The following is a 26,159-nucleotide window of genomic DNA, read 5'->3' on the forward strand; positions in this document are numbered from 1 at the left end:
ATGGTAAGCCTTCTGTATACAGACTTTCAATAAATTCTTTTTACCAGTCCCAAATCTGACTACATACAAGCATTATGCCATATCTAGCTTTCAGTATCCAGAATACTTTCAGAGTTTTCCCCCTTGGCTCCATCCCCAGGTTCCTTTTTCGGTTTTTCAACAGTGATGCAACTATCGAGCAGATGGAATTATATTCTTACCTGGTCCCACGTATAACCAACCAGTGGACTAAATGTAAGAGGTTTATCAGCACCAGCAACAAGACTGGTAGTGGGGCTAAGAACAGATAACAAGTCCTTTTAAGACTGGGTCTTGATTCCCTACCCTGGACTGACCAGCTTAATCTGAAAAGAATTTGCAATATGTAAATATTTTAGGATTCCAGCCATGTGGATACACACTTAAAAGTAGTTGTGTTATTATTTTAGTCTAAAAGAGTTACCTAAGAACACCAAATGTTTTGTTCAAATGCCATAGTTATTTAGTTTAAAGCTTTTATTTCAACACCACCTCTCGTCACCACAGTAGAGCTCTGGTAGTGAATTAAGTGGTCGAGGATTCAATAAAACTGTGGCCAATTTCTGGTTCCAATCTGGAATTTAAACAAAATAATTATCTCAAAGATGTGGAGAAAAAGAACTTAGTCAAAAGGTTATTTGTGTGGATCAATCCCTGACTAGGAGGCATATTACTGAATTCTGCCAAAATATACAAAAAATGAAATCACATAAATTTTCATTTTAGCATTTTAATTCTAGACGACGCCCCCAAGCCCTGTAACTTTTACATGATAAATGGGCCACTTTGTATCATCTTTGTATCAAACTGTAGTTGTTACCATCCCTAAATTTATACCCACTGGAGTTCCCTCATATCTTATAAGCTCTTGTCTATAATCTTGTCTTACCTCTCCTTGTCTAAAGGTAAGGGTTCAAGGAAGGCTTGCATCTACACTTAAGAAACCAAAGACCAGTATTTCAATGACAGCATTGTAACAAAATTTTATTATGTACAGTGCTGTGCACTATATTAGGTGTTTTACTTACATTAAAGTCTAACCCTCAGAGGCCCACTGGTATTATCACCATCTCGAAGAGATTAGTCAACTTGACCAAGTTTGCAGGATTTGTGAAAAGAAGAGCCCACATTTGACCCAGGATGACCAGGCCCCAAAGTTCCTAATGTTTTCACGGTTCTATTCTGTCTTCCACAACACTTCAATAGCTTTTAAAGAAGTTAACATTTCTTGCTATTAAGAATGGATAACTTTTTATTAACCCATTTCAATTAACCCTAGAAATGCCATCCCTGGAGGGTTTTTAAAATCTAATTTAATTAAATGTGTAGTCAGTAAGCATATGACTTCTCAAGGCTTATTATTATGGAGTTAAGTAGCAGCTCTGACCTTCTCGAGGATTACACTATATTCCAGGGAAATAAAGTAATTTAGAAGTTTGAGGACTCCTATTCCATAGCCTTAGTGATCCTTGTTGTAGGAGTTACAATGGAGCGCAATTATATTTAACCAGGTAAATTCAACAATGGATGTTCTGAGAACACATGACAAGCTTTTGGGGCGAGGGGTTTCCTTCTGCCATTCCATTTAGCACGTATATGTGCCCACAGACAGTGGATGCTATCAAGCCTGAAATATGCTGTACAGATTTGGGGGTGAACAGAATGTGAAATGATTTTTTTAACTCTCCAAGTATGTTAGCTCTGGGGTCTCTTGGGAGGAGCTTGTGTGTAGGCTCTGGTCTGCCACTGCCTGTGACCAGCCAGGGACTACCTGGTAGGATCTACAGAGCGATCTGCTGTTGTTTGCTGCCCGTGCTGGTCCTGGAGGCACGTGGGAGAGGCCACACTGGGAACTGAGGACGGCTGCCACCAGTACCAGGTCTGGGGTAGTTCTGCAAAAAGCCAGAATACCTTGAGACCTGCTACCACCTGCCTCTGATAACACCTCATTCAGTACGTGAGTTGTTAGGTGAGGCAGGGTGAGGCAGGGTCTCAGGGAGTTGCTAGAGTGGGAAGAATTGTGGCACCTAGTAAGTTAGTGTAAATTCTGGTTTGGTGCCAGTGCTGAGCCTGGAGCAACTCAGCAAAAGTCTCAGAGCACACTGAGGCCAGTTGCTGCCTGCCTGGGCCTACCAGACTCTGATAGTTATTTAAGAAAGAGTGCAATGCAGGTGAGGCTGGCTGCTCTCAGGGAAAGTGCCTCCTGCAGTGCACGAGTTGGGTGGGATTGGTCTCAGTGAGTCAGCAGGGCAGAGCAGCAGAGCTCACCAGGCCAATCAGATTCAGATTTGGTGGGTGGGGGCGGGCTCAACACAGGAGAGATGGCGTCTGCCTGTGGGCTGCAGGGGAGGAGGACCATACAGGGCTTCCAGTCCTCCCCCCACCGCCAGACATCTCAGTCTGCCCCTCCGTGTGTCTCCGATGCCTTCCGAGTGACTGTCCCTCCGCTGTAGCCAAGGTGAGTGCCTGCGAGCGAGCGAGTCTATGCGTCGGCAGTTTTAGAGGACGGCTGGGTTTCCTGAAGCTTCCCGTCCCACCCAGATGGTCGGAATCCCCACTGTTTTTCACAGTTGTGGGGGCTCCTCTTCTCAGCACCAGTACTCCGGTCTGGGGATCATGGTGTGGGGGACTAGGGTCCTTCACTTGTTCTGGGGAAACCAAGGCAGCTGAGCTATTCCTCCCGATTCTCAACCTCCACATGCAGGTGTGGGGCCCATTCCATGTCTCCGCTCCTCCTACCGGTCTCGATATGGCTTCTTTATATTTTCAGTTATAGGACTTTCGTTTGGCTAGATTTCAGATGGTTCTCCAGGTTGATTATTCTATAATTCAGTTGTAATTTTGATGTGTTCACGAAAGGACGCAGGCACAGTGTTTAGTCTGCCATCTTGGATCTCTCAATAAGTCAACTTCTTGATTTAAACAAATGCTTACTTCAGTCCCTGTTCTTTTCTCTGTCCATGTCTAGAATTATAACTTTTCTCTGTTAGGTAGGTCTCTTGCAGACCAGCTTTTTGCCTGCCTGATTACTGTTTACAAAATAAGTGCCATCTAAGTAGCTCTCAAATCCACCTGATTCTCTTATTGCTACCATCCGTCATCAGTTGCCTAAACCACTGATTTCTCAACTTGGCTGCAGAAGGGAATTGGCTGGGGAGTTTTAAAGATTACATATGCCTGGGACCCGCCCCCTCCCCAGGAAATTCTGATTTAATTGGTATTGGGTGTGTCCTGGGCGTCTGGATTATATAAAGTGGTGCAGCTGAGGTTCAGAACCTTTCACCTAACCACTGCAATTGCCTCCTTACTCTCCACATTCAATCTTTGCCCCACTCCACCCTGCCCCGCTTTCCTTATCCACCGTTAGAATAATTTTTTTTCAAAATGCAGTTTTAATCACGCTGCCTCCACCCTCCTTCAAACCTTTCAGTAGTTTTCCATTAATCAGAGTAGAGGCCCAAACCTGCAAAAGGCCTGCAAAGCCCATCCCATTCTCATCTTGTCAGCTCTCCAGCCACGCCCTGCTCTGTCCTTGCTGATTTCCGTGCTCCTGCACTGGTGTTTCAGTTCCTCAAGCTGTCGTGCTCCTCTCACAGGCCCTTTGTACAGGCTGTGCTCTCCCGGAAGCTCTTCCCCCACTCCTTGCCTAGGTTTCCTCAGGAAACCTCTGACCTACTAGTAGTATAGGCTTCTAGAGCGCCAGATGGACTCTGCTTCACAGCATTTGCAGCAGGTGAAATTTTATGCGTATTTCTATGCTGGTTTCCCACTGAAGCTCCTTGAATGTAGAAATGTAGTGTCTATTATTGCTTCACCTTGTATTATTACCCAAACCTTGCACACTGACTGGCATGTAAGCGGGTGTTCATTATTTACTGAAGGAATATATATGAATGAATGACAATGCACCTGACATCAGATCTATCACCAAGTCCAAAATATCTGTGGAATGCATTTATTCCTTCTTATCTTCCCTGTGGGTACAAGTCACCGTCATCTCTGGTCTAAACTACTAAAGAGCTTCTTCACAGGTCTGTATGCCCTCCCTCCTGTTCTTCTCCAAACAGTGTCTGAACAGCAGTCAGAGTGATACTTTTAAAGTATAAATGATATGTCATTCTTCTGTTCAAAATCCTTCCAAGTCTTTCCCTTGCTCTCAGAATAGAATCTGAGCATCTACTCCTCTCTCCCTCGTTGACGACCACAAAACTATACTGGCCTCCTTTCTGTTCCTCAAGCATCACAAGCCCTTTCCAGCTTTCAAGCTTTTGCATTTACTGTACCTTTTGCCTGAAATGCTCTTTACGTGGCTCATTCTTATTTTCCAGAGCTCAGCTTAAACTGTATAAAGGTTCTCCGTGACTGCACTATTAAAAGTAACCTCCCTTAGCTACACTCCTCACCCTGCTCATTTCCCATATAGCGTCACCACAGAATTTTTAAAAATGTACTTAGTTCTTTTGCTCAGTATCTCCCACCAGAATCTCAGCTCCAGGATGGCAGGTGTCTTGTCTATCCTGGTCCCTGTACCCCAGCAAACATCGCAGTGTCTAGTTCATAGTGGGTGCTCAATCAATGACTGAATCATCTTACGGTTGTCCGTTTCCAAGGTGGACCCCAGGGAGTCTCCCCCGCTGGTATCCATGCCTTGTGTAATCCCCTCCCACTCTGTTTCAGGGCTGGTTGTGTGTGACTAATAGGATACCTCAGAAGTGACAGTGTGTGACTTTGGAGCCTAGGTCATGAAAAGCATCGTAATTTCCACCTTCATCTCGGATCGCTCATTCCCAGGGGAGGTCACTGCCATGCCTTCAGGACACTCGGCAGTCCCAAGGACAGGCCCACCTGGAAAGGCACTGAGGCCCCCAGTGACCAGCCACCATGTGAGTTGTCATGCTTGACAACTATGTGAGTGAGCCACCTTGGAGGTGGATCCTTTGCCCCACTCAAGCCTCCGGATGATGCAGGCTGACATCTGACACCTGAGAGACCCTGAGCCAGAACTGCCCAGCTGAGCAGTCCTCAAATCTCTAACCCACAGAAGCCATGAGATAAAAGTCATCACTGATGGTTTTAAGTCACTAGTTTTGGGAATGATTTCTTCCTCTGCAGTAGGTAACTAACATGCACTCAATCAAAGATTCAGCAACTCAGGCAATGACTATTTCAACATAAGTTCTCTAGAATTGGTCAGGCTTCCACCTCACCGAGTAGGGGCTGTTCATCCCTGTACCTCGTCTTACATTGCCTGGCCCACGCTTTCCAGGACCATATTTTAAACTGTGTATAGGTCTCAACTTGTCACCTCCTCTGCTTAAAACTATTATTTCTATCAGAGGCACCGACATTCTTGCAGTAGAAGTGAAGGGGGTGGGGGCGGTGCAATTAGCTTTAATTTCACTCCTGTGTATTTTCGAACACACTGTCCTTTTTCACTCCAAATGCTATTCCATGTGAGTCTTCTTTCCATTTCCCATGGAACCTCCTTAATTCAATTTAAGAGCAAGGGTTGGGAGTGTGGCATATCTGGGTATGACCTAGACTGACTTGCCAGCTGCTTGCTTGAGTAGGTTTCTTCAAGTCTCTAAGTCTCCGTTTCCCCTTCTGCTAACTGGAATTAATAACACCACTTCCTGGTGGCGATTAAGACTCATGGCAATTATGAGTGGTGCACACAGATGTGTGAGTGTGTCACTTGGCACAGTTCTGGGCAGATGACAGATAGTTTAAATCCTAACAACTATCCTAAAATGTGGACTTTGTACCTCCATTTTACAGAGGCACCAAAAAGGTTCAGAGAAACTGAGTGTGTTCATCAATCCCAGCTAGAATGTGCCAGGGCTGCAGCACTCAGAGCCCGAATTCTGCCTATCGCTTCCCAGTGTTTCATCCGCTCGTGTCACTGCCACCGCTTCCTGCTGTTTCTCTTGCCTGCAGTCGTGCCTTTCCTAACCTGTGCTGAGCAGGCTCACATACTAACATCCCCTGAAGCTGACTGACTCACTCCCTTGACTCTGATCCGACAGTGGCTCTTATTGTCCAAATTCAACTTTCCAAACTCCTCAGCTCCTCTTCCGTTCCAGGCATTCTCTCCTGCTCTACCACCCCCCGTTTCATTTCTCCGTTCCTCCTTTCTCCTTTGCCCAGTCAGGCCAGTGTCCTTCCTCATAGCTGGGGTCCTCCCTGCTCTCCCACCCCCCACAGACCTCACCATCCTTATTCCCATCCACTGCCCCTAACTGCAGTGCCCCCATCTGTGGTGTCCCCCCCATTTCTTCTCCACCATGCATATCTTATCCATCAAGGCGTAGCTCAGCTCCCCACTGATGTGCCTGCTTTCCTGGTTGGTGTGGGCCCCAGTGATCTGATCTTTCAACATAACTCCCCTGCTCAGTACTTCATCATTCGCTGAGAAGCTGATTGTTGCCTCATCTTCCCAATTAGATCGCGAGCTCCCTGTGGCTGAGATCATAGCCTGGGCTTCCTTTCACCTCCTATGGCACCTAGCCCAAAGCTAGGAACATGGTAGATGGTAAATATGTAACTGCTTTGCTAAACATTCACCTGGTTCTATGGGTTTGGAAAGAATGAGGAATTGTTTTCTAAAATAAGCAAGGGAGGAAACCTTTTGTATCTGTCTTTCTAACAAGATTTCCTCATAGAGGAATTGTCAGAAAGGTCCTATTTCCTATCACTTTGGAAACTAGAGGCCCACCTAGATTCCTTCACGTAAAGAAAACAGATGTCATACTTGGTCAGTCTTGAAAGGACAGACTGCTTAGCCAGTTGCGTGGGGACAGGAGATCCACTGACTCTTCCTGATTACCTTTCCTTTCTAACTCCTCCTCAGACCCTGGCAGCTTCTCTCCCCCCTGGCCTCTCACACACCTCAGCCCTAACCTATGCCCCCACCCCACCCCGTCTTCCTTTACCATAACCCTCTCATGGGCCTCCTGCAGGACCCCAACTCCTACCACCCTACACCTCCTCCCAGCATCTCCTTCCCTAAATGACCTAACTGCAGCCCCAGCCCCCTCCCCATTCCGTCAGCTCCCTCCCTTCTCAGGCTCCAACCTGCTCTAACCTCACAGAAACCAGCTACGCCCTACTTGTAACTTGGTATCCCAGACTCCTCCTGTCAGTCTCTGGCCTCATCCTGGCTTCATCTATTGCCACCCCTGCCCCGGCTCAGTTCTCGCAAGATCTGCTTGGTCCTGTCCGGTTCCACTCTTCCTGATTGTGTTGTTTGCTGTTCCCTTGAGACCTGAGTCTCAACCCTGCTCTGGATTTCATTGGGGCTGCGGTCTTTTCTTCGGGGAGAAAAGGAGGAAGAGAAAATGTTTCCCATGTCCCCCCCTCCTTCTACCAGTTTTCTTATTTTTGTAAAATGAAAAGAAGGGAATTCACTTTAAAGAAAACTATTCACTAAACAGCAGTACAAGTGACACTCAGCTGTGACAGAGGCAGTGTAGCTTCAAGGTCAAGCACAGAGCTCGGCCTGGGCCTGAATTCTGGGTCTGGAGAGGCCTGCGCCTGAATTCTGCTTCTGCCTACGGCACTGTGATTTGGGACTAGTTCCTTAACTGTCTCTGCAGCTTGGTCTCCTCCACTGGAAAATGGGGAAAACAATAGCACGTACCTCAGAGAGCTGTTATGAGGACAACGTGCAACAGCCTGCCTCAGTGTGAGAGTCCCCGAAATGGGGGGGTTCACTCATTTAGAAAGTCTGTCAATGAAGTAATTCTTTCTACTCACTAGAATGTAATGCATCAATGATTACAAGAATACAGGTAATGTGTAACTTGAGTCTGTATGCCCCCCAGGGTCCTATCTGTGGGGGTGCCTGCCCCTCAGCACTCTTACACATGCTGCCACATAGAGAAATACTACGTAGAGAATTTAGAATTTTTGAAAAATGCCTCCAAATGTCAAATAATTGTCATAAAGCCATTTAAAAGAAGAGAATGAGGAAAAAAGTTTCCTTGACAGTATGTGACAAAGGGTGTGATCAGAGTTGAGCCTGCTTCCTCTCAAGGACATTTATGCAGTGTCATCCTTGAAGTCTCCTATACAGGGAGCTAGGAAAGGAGGAAGGAGGAAGCAGCCCTCTCCCTGCACTTAGATCCACAGGCAACTTGGCTGGTCTCAGACATGCTACCTGGGTCGGCAAGCCCACGAGGGATGCTTGTCTGTGGTTCAGGCAAGGTTGATCTCAGAGTAAGAGCAATTGAACTGACTTACCAATCTTGTAAAATGGCAGAGAGTAGTCTCTTTGGTAAGTGGTTTCTTTATACCATGGTTCGGCAGGCTTTGAATGTCTTTGAAAACAAATATATCGGATGAGAGTTTGTTGGTCTAATTGAGGCTGATACTGACTTCTCTTGGGTGGAATTGCCAAGTCTATGAGAGATCTAAATGAAAATAGAAACAGTTTGCTGAAAACCCAGTAGATAAAAAAATCATCCCATTTTCTCATCTGCTGAAATCCATTCTCTCGAAGTGGCCAGAAGTTACCAAGATAGTATTGGCAAAACAGAAATGTGTGGTCAATTAATTTATGACAGAGGAGCCAAGGATATACAGTAGGGAAAGGATAATCTCTTCAATAAATGGCGTTGGGAAAACTGAAGAGCCACATACAAAAGAATTAAACAAGAGCCCTGTCTTATACCATACACAAAAATTAACTCAAAATGGGTTAAAGACTAGAACATAAGATCTGAAACCATAAAAATCCTAGATGAAAAGATAGGGAGTAAGCTTCTGGACATTGATTATTTTGGATTTGATACCAAAAGCAAAGTCAACAGAAGCAAAAATAAATGGGACTACATCAAACTAAAAAGTTTCTACACAGCCAAGGAAATCATCAATACAATGAAAAGGCAACCTATGAATGTGAGAAAAAATTGCTAATCATATTATCTGATAAGTTAATTTCAAAAAATATATAAAGAACTCATATAACTCAATAGCAAACAACCAAACCATTTGTTTTAAAAAGGAGCAGAGGATCTGAATAGACATTTCTCCAAAGAAGACACACAGATGGCCAACAGGCACATGAAAAGGTGCTCAACATCACTAATCATCAGGGAAATGCAAATCAAAACCACCATGACATATCACTTCACACCTGTTATAATGGCTGTTATCAAAAAGACAAGAGATATCAAGTGTTGGTAAGGATATGGAGAAAAGGGAACCTTTGTGCACTCTTGGTAAAATTATGAATTGGTGCAGCCATTATGGAAAACAGCATACCTAGATGTTCCTAAAAAATTAAAAATAGAACTACCATATGATCCTGCAATTCCACTTCTGGATATATATCCAACAACAACAACAACAACAACTAAAACCACTCTCAAAGAGCTATCTGCACCTCACGTTTACTGCAACCTTATTTACAACAGCCAAGACATGGATGCTATTTATCCATGGATGAATGGATAAAGAAAATGTGCAATGGAATATTCAGCCATAAAAAGAAGCAAATCTTGCCATTTGTGACAACGTAGATGGACCCTGAGAGCATTATGCTAAGTGAAATAAGTCAGACAAAGAAAGGTAAATACTGTATGATTGCACTTATATATGGAATCTGAAAAAAATTGAACTCGTAGAAACAGAGAACAGAATAGTGTTTGCCAGAGGTGAGGTTGAGGCGTGGAGGATATAGGTGAAGGTAGTCAAAAGATACAAATTTCTGGTTAATAAAGAAAATGTGCAATGGAATATTCAGCCATAAAAAGAAGCAAATCTTGCCATTTGCGACAACATGGATGGACCCTGAGAGCATTATGCTAAGTGAAATAAGTCAGACAAAGAAAGATACATTCAAAGATTACATTCACTTAGTTCTGGGAATGTAATGTACTGCTTGATGACTATAGTTAAAAATATTGTATTGTATATTTTGAAGGTGCTAAGACAGTAGATCTTTAAGTTCTTACCACAGGAAAAAATATAACTATACGAGGTGATGGGTATTAACTAAACTTATGATGGTACCTATATCAAATTATGTTGTACACCCTAAACTAATACAATGTTATATGTCAACTGTATTTCAATAAAACGGGGGGAGAAAAGGGTTTCAGAATACCACCCCATCCTATTTTGTGTAGATCTGGAAGGTTCTACATGATTATCTCTGGGTGATGACATTATGGGTAATTTTTATTTAAAAAAAGTTTTGATTATCAATGTTTTCTGAATGTTCTAATAAACGTGTATTTTAAAACTATCAAGTAGCGGAGGTGAGCTGGTATAGATGTACAAAATATTAAATGATTGGGTGAGATTTAGGAACATCTGAATCCAATCATTTAGTAAGTAGTCTTGATTGAATCATCATGATTCACCATACTTAAACAAGGTGACGGGAGCTGCTTAGTCATAATGCATGATTCTTACATGCTTGGCTAAAAACTTGATTGTAATGTGCCTTCTTTAAAGAGAGAGTGTGTTAGCAGAAGTGAAGTGCTTCTGCCTCCAGTTCAGAAAAAGCAAGAGCAAGAATCTGCTAGTGCATGTGGTTCCGGACAGGGGAGAGATGCTGAATGGGCAGAAAGGTGCTCTGTTGTGGATAGGCATGGAGAAGCACCAGGAATTCACACCCACCTCTACTTGCTCTCATTTCAAGCTTAATAGGTACTTGGTCCTGTAAAGTGAGTACCGGAAGCAGTAGGCAGGGGCCCTCCTAGTTCTGGACACCATGTTTTAAGAGTTGCTTGAACACATTTAAAGCACAGTTAAAAAGGGTGAGGAGACCAATGACCATTTTATGAGGAAGAATGGAAAAAACACAAAGAGTGACATCAAACAGCAGTCTTAATTCTTCTGGACACAGAAAACATCTGTGGTCACGTTACAGGGGCCTGAGTCATGGTGGGCCCATAGTAAAAAGGATTTTCTTATACTGGTATTATAGAGGGTAACTGGTTAATCTTCCTAAAACACAAATTTTTTCCCCCTAAGATTCAACCAATTGACTTAGATCAAGTGTTTAAGAATAAATAAGAATATACTTTACTTTAAAAGCTTAACTATACGAAGGCAGAATTTTGGGGAGTGATGGACTTGCTCTGTATAAATGTTACTGTTGGTTAATTGTACAATAAACCACTAGTCAAAACCCTCCCCCAAAACAACAACAACAAAAAACATTGGCTATCTGGTGACCATCTCAGTGTCTTGTGAGTCTGCGTTCTGTGTCACTGTAACTGTCAGCCCAGTCACTTGTGTGCTGCTGACAGCTCTGGCTTCTGAACCAGATCCTGTGAATGCCCCTGGATCTCTCCTGCTGGCCCGGCAGCCTGCTCTGCCTTTGCCTTGGGTGTTTCCACAGAACCAGACTAGTCTCTATTTTCAAGTCACACATCAGTGCCCTTCTGAAGACAAGACTACCGCTCAAAAGAGGGACTCTAATACTGAAAATATCAAATTGATGGAGTAATATATCTGGGGAAGGTAAGCCTAGAAGCTTAATGAAGTCATTGATTGACATTTGCACCAAGTATTCCCCTCAAGGCTAATCTTAGGCAGGTACAAGTCTTGTCAGAGTCAAGTAGAGTCCAGGTTCCCCTTGCCTGAGCCATCCGGGGGTGGGAGGACCGACATTTGGGTGCAAGGTGTTGGAGGTGGGAAACTGCCAGAATCCACAGAACACATGTGGAGAGTGTCCTATGGAGCTGGCCAGGAGGGGGGGTCTGCTTTTCCTTTCTTATCTCTCCTCTGGCAGAGGACGTAGCCCTAACAAGAGTCTAATATAAGTATGTATTTGAGTTGAAACAAAGGGCCTTAAACTGGGGAATCAGAAAATATAGATTCAAGTCCCTGCTTTTACACCAAACAGCTGTTCCTCGGGCAAGACGTGCCATGTCTCTGGGCTGCATCCTATTCATCTCATTTGATCAGAATGACCCCTAAAACTGCTTCCAGTTTGATCATCTGTGCTGCTGTACAGAAGCCAGGGTTCCCTCGTCTGAGCAGGGAGGATAATCAGGCGTTGACTTTATCAAAGGCAATTAAGAGAAACTTGTAAAATATTCCAGATGATGAACTCAACATTATAGCAATCATATTTTGCATGCTTACTCTGCTCTGGAATTTTACATCAAATGTTCTAACAGATTAACTGATACTCAGAGAAGGAGTGATAATTGCCTAAGATCAAACATTTCATAAGTTACTCAAATTGCTGTTTTTAACTACCATGGTTTGCAGCCTCTTAAAACTAGAATATAACATCAAAGTGCTTGTTTTTTTTGTTGTTAAAATCACATCCAAAAAAAAGCAGAAATCATTTAGGCCTAATTTTTAATTTTACTGTGAAGGAAACTGAGACTTAGGAAGTTTAAATTATTTGACCAAGTTGAAACTCTAAACTCACAGACTTCAAATTTCTCAGAGGATTTAATAAAATTCTATACTTATTGCTGATTATAAAAGTAATATATATTTATTAGAGAAAATCTGAAAAATAGAGAAAAAGATGGAAAATAAAATACAAATACTAATAATCTGACCACTCACAAAAACCATTGTTAACACTTTGGTCTATTTCCTTCCAAAATTTTTCTATTAAATTATTATTATTATTATTACCATTATTACAAAATGTGATACCCATTTTTAAAAATTTGTCATTCTAACTTTAGTGTAATTTTTGAAAATTAAGATTTAGAAGGTGCCTCACCTGGGAGATTGCTTGACACTATAATCAAAATGGACTCTTGCCAGCTGCCCAGGGTAGTAGCCATGGACGTCCTTTCCTTGATGAACAATGAATGTACTAGTGAAGAAAGTAAGAGTGAGAAAAAAAAAAGCATTTGTTACAATTAGTTCTTTACAGAAGAATACCAGCTGTAGTATAATAAAAAAATATATTTGATCTTTGTCCCCATTTCCTGGCACAGAGCTCCTAAAACTGTTGGACTTTCTTAATAGGAGTGTCTTTTTTATCCATTTTTCAGGATTCAGTTTTCAGGATTCATAAGGAAATATTTGACGTGTCAAGTATCAGGTTCAAAATATCAGGAAAAAAAACAAGAGGATATATAAAACAAGTGGGGCAAGTGTTGATAATTGTGGAAAAATGGGAATTGGTAAATGGGAGTTTCTTTTACTATTTTTCTACTTTTGATATATTTACAAACTTTCACAATAAGTTTGTTAAAAACCTGATACTTAAACTACATAATAAGTATACGGGGCTAAAAATGAAGAAGCACTGTGGTGGTCCAGACACAAGGTTGTTATAAGCCTGGAAGAGGGACTCTAGCCCTGCCTGGGAAGGATGGGGTGGGAGCCAGGTTTGAAGCACACACATGAGTGACAGTGTTGAAAAAAGTGAGGGAGTGCTTTGGGCATGAAGCTGAGGTGGGTGTGGATAGTGACATGCATCGGTATGGGGGGACAGCAGCCTAGGGGCAGTGGTGCCAGACTTGAGGTTTTGAAATACATCTTATGTTATAATGAATTACTTTTCCATTAAATTATAGTTAGAGCATCATATTGATATTTTAAAATGATGTTGCATTCTGTTATTTACAGAATGTATTTCTAACAGTAGTAGGGACATTACAAAATATTTGTTATTAAGAGAAAAGCAGTGTTGAGTCTGAAAGGTTGAGTACCACTGGTGTAGGTGGTAGGGAATCTTTGTAGGATTTTAAACAAGATGAATGATGTCATACAGTTTTTACTGTAGAAAGACTTTCACTGAGGGCAGTGCGAAAAACAAATTGGAGGGCAATCTGACTAGAATGCGAAAGACTGGTTAGGAGGTGATTATAGTCATTTATGTGGCACATGGTGAAGCTCTGCGCTTAGTGTTGGAAATATGATCGGAGCGGAGAAGACTGAGGTATAAGAGAGGGAGGTGTCCGAGACAAGGCTTAGGCTTCAGGCATTCCCCAGAACAGGGAACACGGGAAGGTGACACTGTTGGGACGATGACTTTATAGAGTTCGTGATAGGTGGGGTCTTTTGGGACCTTTTGAAAATTCTGAGCACCAGGAGATGCCACAAAATTCAAGGGTAAGAGTCTGTAGAAAGTAGTACATAGTTTTGCATGAAGTAGCTCGTCAAGTATGTGTTGGATGATGAATGCCAGTCCCACCAGCGTTTACTGAATGTATATAACTTATCCTGCACCTTGCTAGGGTCTAGCTGAAGCAGATTTGTCCTCCAAACGCTCTTTATGTGCTGAAATAGTCATCTGAAGCAAGGGTCAATGGGTCAAGAAGAGGGAGGGGTGTCTAGGGTTTGGGCAGGCAAATCAAATGGGGAAGAGATTCCAGGTAAGGGGAATTACAGAAACCAATACTCAGACCGAGCTGGGATCAGAGTAGAGTGTGTGGGGGCCGGTGGGGACCTTGCTGTCTGGTTAGTATGAAAGGCAAGCACTGTGAACTGGGCAGGTCTGTCTGTCTGTGCAAACAGGACCTCAGGGAGCTCTGATTTTCAGAAAAACCACAGGCTGTCTGGGCCTGCCCGTGGCTGGGATAATATGACTGAGCCCCAGATAGTAAATAACAGCGGGGGATTAAGTCATAAGAAGAGAGAGGAATTGGCACAATAATAGGGAACAAATGACACTTCTAAATGCACAAGAGTGGGAGACCTAGCTTTCTTAGCCACCCATCCAGTTTCTGAAGCATTGCCTTGGAAATGATTACCCCAGGGCCATATTACAGTTTATTAAGACTCCAACTAGAGTTCCAAAACGACACCGATTTCTCACAGTCGCTAATGTTGTTTGCAGTAGGCTGTGTTTTGACCATGAATTCTTCATTAGCATGCACACAACAAATACCTGTCGAATACAGGTAGTAACCTGAGCGTTGATTCTTAGAAACAGTCTGTAAAAGCTGTTTTGAGAATTGAGGAGCCCTCCACCAGCACCAGAAAACACCCTGCCACCAGTCCCTTGGGAGTGTCTCTTGGCAGGTGTTGGCCCAGGAGCGGAGAGAGAGTGGGGAAGTGTAAGCAGGTGGGTGGCAGAGGGAGGGCGGGCTGGGTGGAGATGCGGAGAGGTTTGGGGAATGAAGAATGGCACACTTTGCTTCTAGCTCGTTGGGCAGATTTTCCAACCTCTCCTAAGTGGCTTTCACCTCAAACAGGAGAAAGCTCCCAAGTAAGAGGTTACAACATCAGTTTTTGGAAGAGAATTTTTACCTCCTTAGGTGAAATGCATAGTCTGGACGGTAGTCAATACCCAGCCTCTCCCAAGGGGGTTGGGTGTGGGGCAAAACCGAAGACTGGCTAGGAAAGTACCTGCCTGCTCTCCAGACCTAGCCGAGGAGTCCTGCCCTGGACTTTGCTCAGACCCATCCGAGTGACCTGGCTTTCAAGATTCCACTATAGAAAGGCCTTTCCTTCCTTCTGGGTGGGAGAAGGACTCCACCTGTGTCCGATTTCACTATGCATTATTTACCAGTCCTGGACAGCTTGGCTCTTTGAGGTGCCATGTTCGGTCCAGACAAGAGCCAGCCTGTCTCCTGGGAGGGTGCATGTAACCGGAGGAGGACCTGGGCGCAGCCACAGACAGAATTCAATATGCACAGAGGAGGTCAGGAGTGTTTGTTCCCCAAGCGCCTGGCCCTGCGGCCAGAGGTAATTGCGTTACTGTGACTGTACAAGTCTCTGCTTTATAAAGGAGACTGTGCCTCCTGCTTCATCAAGTGTCTTTGCAGACACGATCTTATCTCATTCTCACGGTCACCTTGCCAGGTAAATATTAATACCTTGTTATAGAAGAGTAGACTGAAACTCAACGAGGGTAAGTGGGCTTCCTACTATCACCCAGCTAGTAAATGCCAGAGCCATCAATGACACCCAGTTCTCTAAATGCCATGGCATATCCAGAGTCATCTATATGTATGTACGATTACTCTTTGCAGAAGAGGTAAGCATTATTTTTGTATGAGCTCTGTGACTCTCTCACTGATGGGCAAACAGTAGACGTCATGTACCAAACGAATAGGAAAAGAAATAATGACACAGCAGTGTCCGCTAGAAGCTGCTTTTAATGCAATAAAACAAACACTCAGGTATTTATTCAAGACTTATGCATTTGTTCAGTTCAATAAAACAAATACTTTTAGGTGATTACAGTGTGCGTATAGTGATAAATATTGTCTTTCCACTCAAGAGTTCACAGTCCGGTCAGGGAAGCCATACTGAGGCAGCTAACTATTCACAGACAATACGGTGAGTGCTGCACCAGGCAGGAAACTGAGGCTCAGGGGGAAGGAGTAATTTATTAAGGGCACAAGCATAAGAACAGATGACGGGGGACTACCATTCCTGTGCCCCCATCTCTCAGACTCTACTGTCTCCAAGTATCTCCTCAAGGAAGAGGGGAGCCTCAGTTTCCTCTTCTGTAAAGTGGGGGTGATACTGTCCTCTCCATTAACGATTACATGAAAGTCAGTGAGACATTGGTAAACATACTTGGTGACTAAGGTTAGGTGTCAGGTGTTGTGATCATTTTAAACAAGATGAGCTGATTCCAGGGCAGCCTCTCGACCTCTCAGAGACGGCTTCCATCGATGTCTGTAACATCCATTCAGGTCTGACACAAATTCTTTTTTCTTTTATCTTCCATATCGTCTTGAGTGCATTCCACCTGAAATGGTCTTTTCGGGAGTATCCTGGGCTCCACAAGCCAACACGACACCCAGCCCTGTGCTTGAGTGACAGGCCTGCAGCTCAGGGATGGCATCAGCTAACATTTGCCATAATAGTGTAATTCTTATTATGAAAATTCTGTGAGGTCACGACTACTCGTGAATCATTTAATATTTTATTAGGTGCCCCTACGGGTTCGTAATTCAGTTTTCCCTAGGATAGCCCTCGGGGTCAGGCATTTAAGGATAAAAGCTTATGCTAAAGGAACAGCAGAAGGAAGGGCAGGCCTTCTACAGGTGCTATGCGTCAGCAGGAGGCCAAACCACAAATAAACGACAGAACAATTTTTTCTCATTGATTCATCATTCATTTAAATTTTTTCAACAAATGTGCGTAGAGGGCCTACCATGTGTGACAATCAGCTAGGCAGAGGTTATAATGGCAGGTTGTAGAGAGGCAAACAAGCCCCCTTGGGGGGCTAAGCAGCAGGTGCAGTCGAGTACAGGGATCAAGAGCACAGATGTTGGAGCCAGGCCAGTGGGTTGAAATCCTGTCTCTGCCAATTACTGACTCGCTATGGGATCTTGGGATAGTCACTTAACCACTCTGTGCCTCAATTGTACCTCCTCATCTGTACCTCAAAATTGTTGTGAAGATTAAATACGGTAATATGGACTTAGAACAGTGCTTGCCACAGAGTAGGAGCTACTTAAGTGTTAACTGTTATTCCAGGAAATAAACAAAATAACTAAGGTGTGATAAGGACCACGGGCCCCCGTTTCCTTTAGGAAACAAAAAAGAGTGTGAGATGGAGAATAACAGGGGGAGAGGTGGGCAGAAGAGGAGCTCCTCTGGCCAGGGTGGTCGGGGAATAGCAATCTGAAGCAGATGACAACAGAGGTAAGACTTGTGGATAAAAAGGGGCTAGTTAAGGTGGGGCAGGCGAGGGAGCGGAGAGGGAGCAATCCAGGAGAAGGAAGATGAGGTATGAAAAGAGTATGAAAGAGTGTGGTGTACGTGTTAAAGGAATGGAAGACAGACAGACAATGGGGCTTTGCAGACAGGCAGGACCAGTTCGCGTAAGGCTTTGTAGGTCCTGGCAATGAGTTTGGGTTTTATGCAAAAGGCAATGATTGCAGGGTTTTATGCAAAGGGGTGGGTGGGATGGTGGGTCCAATTTACATTGCATGACGCTCACTCTGGAGAATGGATTGTAGATCAGCAGGGGAGAGCCCATGGTGGTCTGGATCAAGCGGCGGCATGGAGTTGGCGAAAAGCATTCTGATGGGAGATCTACCTTGGAGGCAGGAGCTTGCTGATGGAGTGAACCCGCCATTGTTGCCAAGGCAGGAAAGGCATAGAGTAGACAGCATTGTGGGCGGTGATGGGGACCCCAGCCCTGCTCAGGCACAGTGCGCCTCCTTGTGGGGTTCTGATGGATTCACACAGAACTGAATCCAGCCCTGCCTTAGCACTGCGGTGCCCACCCCACTGTGTTCCAACCAAACGCTCAGGCTCCCCATGGCTGGCTCAGGCCAGGCCCAGTGACTGACTTGGTTCCATCGAATCCCAGGTAGCAGCAGCAAAGAGAAGTTTGTTTCCATTTTCCCCAGGAAATGAGACCACAGTTAAACATGTCCAACAGTGGATAAAACACGTAGAAAGACCAAGTGCTTATGGGGAGAAAGAAATCAGGAGACACTGGAACCCATCCCTGTTTCTCTCCACCCTCCCTCCTCTTCACGTGGGTTTCAAGGAAGGAAGCGTAGGCTGTGTACTTCCTCGGAAAGAGGGCTCTAAAAGTATCTAGGAATGAAACATCCTTCCCTCACCATTTCTTCAGTAATTTCTGGAAGGAAAGGACGTATCTTGTTAACTGAACATTATTAAAAATAACTAACCACTAAAATGAACATGAGGCTCCCTCAAAACCACAAAGCAGATGGACCTGCAAGAGTCAGACCTCAAAGTCACTTACTGTGTGAGGCTTCCTGCTGCCCCAATTTCATAGCTTCTACCTCTCCACAGATAGCATGACCAGCCATAAAGGGAGGGTGGGGTTAGGATGTACAGATTGTTATCCAATCTCTCTCAGCAAGATGAATTTAGCACAATAAAACCTGTCTAGGACTTGTTCTTCTTGGGCAATTGAAGAAAGAGTGAAACTCGTGCTTTGCTTCCGTCTGTGCAGTCACCTCCCATACGGCAGAAGCATGGGTGTGGTTTGTTTTATCCCAAGCAGAATATAGGGTTCCCCTCTAGAATTTGGGCTTACATCCCTCATGCTTCTTGCTAACGCCCTTCCCAAGCAGAAAGCAATATCCTTCTGATCAATTGGGAATTTGGAGTTGCCTATTTGCTTGGATTTTGACCATGAGTGTGGATTTTTTTTTTTTTAAGGCAACTTTCCCTAAACTCCCCAAAACTTCACTAGAACCCTTTGGCCGCAGTTGTCTGTCAATAACAGAGTAGCAAGTTGAGCAATACCAATTCCCCAGGTGCCTGTCTGCCTTGCCACAGCTGTGGACGGCGTCTTCATCTGGAAGAACGTTACCTGGGTGGGGTCACGGGGTGGCGGTCAATAAATTCTCTTAGCCAGATGGCAGTCATGATGGATGGGATTCTGGAAAAAAATTAAAGTGAAGGTTCACATTGCAAATTTATACACATTTCCAGGTGTGAGCTATCTAGTACTACAAAATCCTTCTTGAAAGCAGAAGGACTATCCATAGCTTCTGCTAGACTATTGAGGGAAAGAAATAGACTAGTAAAGGAAAGAAAAGAAATGGAAAGCATAAACCAATACATACAGATATGCTTTCCTTTAAAATAAAAAACACTGAGCCAGTCCCCTTTCTCACCCTTGTTAGGGTGCCTTCCTACTACACAAGCTTTCGGGTTAGGTATTACATTTCCCAGACTCCATTGCAACTAGTGTTCTGATATGAATTGGATTCCTCCAACTCAGATGTACTTAGTGAGATTTGGAAGGTGGAAACAAGAAGGAGGCCATTTCCTGCTGCTTGGACTTTTTCTACTGGCAAGCTAGTTTGTGAAGATGTGCTATGGTGTTTTTCTGTAGCAGAACTCCAGGGCCCAACCTCCAGCTTTGGGGGTGTTAGGAAACCTTTGCGTGGAAGGCAGCAGCTGAATCCTGTATTCCAGTGTCACACCCAGCTTTGTGAGTGTAGAGAGGGACCTTTCATGGCAGTGGTGGGGGCTTTGGGAATAGGTTCTTGAACTCAGTCGTTCTGGAAGCAACGTCCTTATTAGGGCACAGGTAGCTGCTTCCATGATGGGTCAGTTTTGTGGAGGTGGTCTAGAAGGTTCCTTGAGGTCTTCCCCAAAGTCTGCTTCTTCAGCCCTTCCAATGATTTTTGTAAGCATCTTATTATCTATACCAAACTCTTTCTGTTTCCTATATTGACCTCAGAGTTAAGCATAAAATATATATTGTTTTTGGTCCAAATTTTCATATTGCATCTGATTATCTACTGGAGAAGACTTGCCACAAAAAAAACAAACAGTACATCTAAACATTCACTTGAGAAAGAGTCAACCATGGGGGAGGAAACTGAATGCCTGGGTGACAGAGATGGGAGAAAGCCTTACATTTTTACAGTTTACCTTTTGTGCACCTTACAAATTTTGTACTATGTGTGTGTGTGTGTGTGTGTATATATATATATGTGTATATATATATGTGTGTGTATATATATATATATATATATATATATATATGGTCACGAGCTGCTTAACAATGGGGATATATTCTGAGAAATGCATCGTTAGTTAATGCCGTGGTTGTGTGAACATCATAGAGTGACTCACACAGCCCTATAGCCTAGCCTACTAGTGTAATTGTACCTGCTATAATTATATGTGACTGGCCGGGCAGTAGGTTTCTTTATACCAGCATCACCACAAGCACAGGAGTAATGCATTGTGCTATAACATTACAATGACTAAAATGTCACTAGGCGATTTTTCAGCTCCATTATAATCGTATGGGACCACCATTATGTATGTGGTCCGTCATTGATCGAAATATTGCTATATGGTGTGTGATGGAGAAAGACAGCTGAGCCTCTGATTTGCAAAAATGTGGCAAACAGTGTGGCAGTGGACTGAGACGCCTATGACCTGTGGCAAGTCCTTTCCCCACTGCAATGGACTGAGTGTTTGTGTCTCCCCTGAAATTCATATGTTAAAGCCTTAACCCCAATGTGATGGTGTTAGGACACGGGGCCGAGGTGAAAGGTCATGAGGGTGGAGCCTTATGAATGGAACTAGCGCTCTTAGAATAGAGACCCCAGAGAGCTCCCTAGTCCAATTTCTGCCATGTGAGGACACAACACAAAGTCAGCGGCTCGCCACCAGGAAGAGGACAGTCACCAGAACCCCACCATGCTAGCACCTTGATCTTGGACTTCCAGCCTCCAGAACGGTGAGAAACAAATTTCTGTTGTTTATAAACCATCCAGTCTGTGGTGATTTGTCATAGCAGCCCGAGAGGACTAAGTCACCTGCTCTGTACATCAATGAACACAGTACCTCTCTGGAAGGTTTACCGAGGCAATAATGTGTGTGAGTGTTTTGTGAACCTGAAAAGCACCTTTAAGAATAAAGAAATACGAGTTTCTATGTATGAGCATATATTACGTGGCAGGTGACGTGTGTTAACTCACATTAGCCTCCCAGAAACCCTACGAAGTATTACTGCTATTTTACTGACAAGATGTACTGAGACGTAAAGCAACTTCTACAAGGTCACCAAGGAACCAGGATCAGAAGCCATTTGGCTCCAGAAACATTTATCTTAACTACTGTACTACACTGAAACAACCACAGAGCACCCAGAACATCAGCCAACACAAAACTGGAATGACCTACAAGAAGCAACAACCAGGAAGGAGAAAGGACTGGAAAAGTGTGATGCCTCCCTTTTTCCTTTTATAGTCAAAACTAACTCATTGTCCACAGGCCAGCTAGCTGCTTTATTTCACCTCTGAGAGTGTTTTCAAGCAACTTGAAAATTTTCAAACAAGATTCCATTATAACAGAACTGTTTGGCAAGCCAATGGCGCCTGTTCATTATTATATAATGTGTTTTTACTTCCAGCACTGGCGTGATTATAAAATAAAAAGAAAGGAAGAAAGAACAAAAGAGAAAAATTGAGTCAACAAAGCTGAGCTCTTCCTTTTTTTTTTTTAATTTTAATTTTTTAAAAAATTACAGTTTGCCATTCAATATTATATTAGTTTCAGGTGTACAGGGCAGTGGTTAGACATTTATGCAGTTTACAAAGTGATCCCCCCAATAAGTGTAGTACCCATCTGGCACCATATATAATTATTATTATTGACTATATTCCCTATGCTGTACTTTACATCCCTTTGATGATTTTGTAACTGCCAATTTGTGTTTCTTAATCCCTTCACCTTTTACACCCTAGTTGCGCTCTTACTTAAACTTGCAAAGCTCTGTGACGGCTGGGGTTTTAGTTCACTAAAAGTGCCATGCTGGAGAGAAGAATGCAAGAAATTCAGCACACTGTGCTCCTAACAAAGAGAATACAAAGTGTGACTCTGATGATGGAGTGATTACTCAGAGCCTAGAAATTCTGAATCAGCACCATAGGGAATAAACCACTCCTGGGTTGCCATGCTTTGGCCATGCCATAAAAACATTTTCAGAAGAACCCACAACATCCCACTTTGAGGCTAAGCCTAAGCTCCCAGAATAATCAGAAGACTCCGGGAGTGGTAACAGACCTGGCATTTTGCCTCTCTGCAGAATTCCTCTACCACGTATATAAGGGATGCTAATCACATTTTGTGTGAGTAGTTATCATCGCTTGAACACCTAAGAAAATGTAGTTTGCAAAAGGATAGGTCAAGTCGTTTTATTTTAGTCAACCTTAAAAAATAGATTCACATACCAAATCTAAATGTGATCATTTCCATCATTCCCATACTCAGCCAACACTGCACAACCGCCGTTCTCAACACCGTGAACAACATAACTTTCATCTCCTTTAAAATACATAATTTTTTCAGTTGCCTTAATAGAAGATTTTTCCTCAGATGTGCCCCAAGTAAAACTTTTCCAGAGCAAACATGCGTTCTATCTGTATCCTCATCCTATCTTTATTTCAATTTCAAACGGGGAAACAGTTTTCTTTTTTTAAACTGAAAACATAATATGCTCAGAGTAAATAATGATGCAAAATAATATTAAAACCATCCATAAACAACTATTTTCATTTTTTATATTTTATATACATGTATATGTATATACTTAAATACTTGAGACCACAGCAGATATTCTATTTTATATTCTTTGGTTTTTATTTAACAATATGTCATGAATTATTTCCTACATTGCTACAGAGTATTCTTAATTCTAATACTTAGTGTTCTTTGATTGTTTGGTGAGGCCTGCCCATCACTCTATTTAAAACAGAACTCCACTCTACTCCCACCCCCAGACTCCTTCTCCATGCTCTATGTTTTATTTTCCCCCCAACACTACCACCATCTGCCATACTGATGGCTTACTTATGTATCTTGTTTATGTTTGTCTCCCACAGTAGAAAGCAATCTCCCTGAGGGCCGGGAGGTTTGTATGTTATATTCATTGCTGTATAACTAGGGCCAAGGATAATAACTGGCACACGGTAGACATTTAATAAATATTCATTGAATAACTGAATATGTCATAATTTATGAAATCCCCTAATGTTGGACATTTTGGTCATGCTGAACATCTACAAATATATTTTGATTCTATTGAATTTATTTCTTAAGCTACATTCTTAAGACTGAGTCAAGATTGAGCATCTTCATGGCTCTTATTTAGGAAAATTTCAGCCACTTTCATTAATTAATGCTGGCTTATAAACCACTGTGGTTAGACTCCCAGGGCATAGAAATTAAAATTTAATAATCAAATTTTTATTGTGCTGATTCAGAAGGTGAACTAAGGTCAATGAATAAAAGATGTACCTTGCAACAAATATCTCCTCAAAGTTAATATTCAACATGTTGACTTCAGGAACAAATATATAAGATTTTTTTGGCCAACTTTCTCAGCAACATTTTGGTATTATAGAATATATTATGGATCAAATCAGAATTTTATAAACTACAATAACATAGTAAAAAATCCTGATAACATTTGCCCATTTATGGTAAAATTTTTTTTAGCAAATTATGGGAAAACTTTCTCAACCTGATAAGGAACACCTATTAAAAACCTACAGCTAGTACCATACTTAATGGTGAAAGACTGATTTCTTCCTAAAATAAGGAGCAATGCCAGGATGTTATTTTCACCACTTCTACTCAGCATACTGCTCAGTCTTATCCAGTGCAATAAGGCAAGAAAAAGAAATAAAAGTTATGCAGATGATAAGAGAAGAAAACGCCCTATTTGCAAATGACATAATTTCTATGTAGAAAATCTTAAGGAATCTACAAATAAACTCCTAAAACTAGTAACTGTTTTTAACAGCATCACAGGAGACCAGCTCAACATTTAAAAAATAATTATATTTCTGTACTTTAAGTAAAAAATTGGAATCAAAATTTAAAACAACTGTTTACAACAACTAAAAATAAACATTGTGTATAACTTTAACAAGACATGTATAGGCTGTGTATGCTGAAAACTACAAAATGCTCACAAAAGAAATCAAAGAAGACCTGAGAAGACACACCACATTTGTGGATTAAAATATTCAACATAGTAAGGATGACAATTCTCCCCAAATTGGTTTGTATGGTAAAACTTCCCAGCAGAATTTTTTGTAGATGTAGACAAGCTTATTCTAAAGTTCATTTGGAAATGCAAGGGAGCTAAAACAGTTTTGAAAAAGAACAACCACATGCAGACAGAAAGGGGACGGGAAAGTTCTCAGCTAACACCCATTATCTACCAGACATTTTATGTACGGTATTTCATTCAATCCTCACAAGAATCCTGAGAAGTGTTCATTATTATCCTGAATTTGTAGATGTTAAATTGCACGTTTAAGGTCACACAGCTAGTGCACAAAAAAAGCCAGATCTGTTTGACTACAAAGCCCATTCTCCTACTGCAGTGCCATTCTCTCATTGACTCCCTCAACAAATATCTATTGATCAAGGACTTTTGCTTGGCACGCTACCAGGCACGAGGTAAAAAGCATTTAGCAAAAGATATGTGGTTTTGTTCTCGTGTTACTTACATGGTGGAGGAGGAGAAGTCAGGCATTAATCATAGAATTGCACAAGTCAATACAGGTCACATGAGTCAGCAACTGCTGAAACACAATCCTTTGACAAGGCACCTCTGAGGTAGTCAAGAGAATTTGTCCCCACTTCCTTTTTCAGAATTGTAAAGGAAAAGCCTTTAAGAACAGGTAAGTCACATTTGCGTCTGAAAACCTGGACATTTTCCCTGGTACAAAGCATGTGTGAGAAGCTTTCCTCGTGGAGATGGGCTTTCTAAAGTTTAGAAAACATTTTTTAAAAATTGGCATCTATTTTTATGGTAGGAAATAGTTAAAACTAATATTGTTTAAATCAAAGCTTGGTTCCTCCCAGGACTGTATCAAGTGGAACCAGTGGTAATTACCTGGTCACTTTAATCAACTTGTGAACCTCAGTAATATAATAATTCACAAGTTATCATTTAATGAATGTGTCCAAAGAACGGGCCGGAGCAGGATTTTAGATTCAGGGTCTCAAGATGCTAATGTTATTTATCTAGCAATTTTAGGAAAATTTAAGGACTAATCAGGGAGTGGCATTTAAACTAGTGTATAAATGGCAGCAATTGCTTTTCTTGATGAACTTTCTAACAGCAGAATCCTGGGTGCTCCCTTTCCTTGGAGGTGTGGCATCTGTACTCATGGCTTGGGGGAAGTTGGGCCCCTGCTGAAAGCCACACCAGACTGTCCTGATGGTGAACAGAAAGTATGCAGGTGGGGGGGCTCTTTCAGAATTGGTATGACCCATCAGTTGAGTCATCCGAGGAGTCTGACAGCAGCCTAGTTGACTGCAGCTACGACAGTTGCTTCCAGCTGGCTTTGAGCATGTGCGTTGTGAGTGAATGTTTAGAAAAGGGTTTTTAGTAACTGAGTTACTTTGACAGTTCCCTATGGCTTCTGTTTCCTCAGAAAGACTGACTGCCCAGTTCAGGAAGTTCGTTACTCACTTCTTCCTCCTCTTCCACCCTCCCCGCAATCCTACTGTGAATTCTGCTGCGTGAATGCTTTGCCCTTCCTCCTTCTCCAGTCTAAGTCCCACTCATTCTTCAGGGCCTAATTCAAGTCCTATGTCATCTCCTACAAGGCATCTGTTCTGAGTTCCAAATGGTCCAACGCTCACCTCTGAATTGCCAAAGCCCTTGATCAATTGTTATGTATTTTGGTTCTAAGACCTTTCCTCATTGGTTTATTGGTTTCTGAATTCATTTATTCATTCTATTGTTTAAGAAAATATTTAATGAGTGA

The 26,159-nt window shown here is 42.6% G+C and overlaps 1 protein-coding gene across 1 annotated transcript in view; it reads right to left on the reverse strand.

Moving 5' to 3' along the window:
* Positions 1-500: 500 nt before the first annotated feature.
* C27H1orf100 (chromosome 27 C1orf100 homolog) overlaps positions 501-26,159 on the reverse strand; it is a 40,625-nt gene continuing 14,966 nt past the window's right edge. Inside the window, exons 3-6 of the mRNA XM_033099370.1 lie at positions 19,214-19,282; positions 12,722-12,817; positions 8,260-8,429; positions 501-592 (exon numbers count right to left, since the gene is read on the reverse strand). Coding sequence (XP_032955261.1) covers positions 501-592; positions 8,260-8,429; positions 12,722-12,817; positions 19,214-19,282 — 427 coding nt within the window. The remainder of the gene's footprint in view (positions 593-8,259; positions 8,430-12,721; positions 12,818-19,213; positions 19,283-26,159) is intronic.

This window comes from Rhinolophus ferrumequinum, chromosome 27, assembly GCF_004115265.2.
Source record: "Rhinolophus ferrumequinum isolate MPI-CBG mRhiFer1 chromosome 27, mRhiFer1_v1.p, whole genome shotgun sequence".
Lineage (NCBI taxonomy): Eukaryota > Metazoa > Chordata > Mammalia > Chiroptera > Rhinolophidae > Rhinolophus > Rhinolophus ferrumequinum.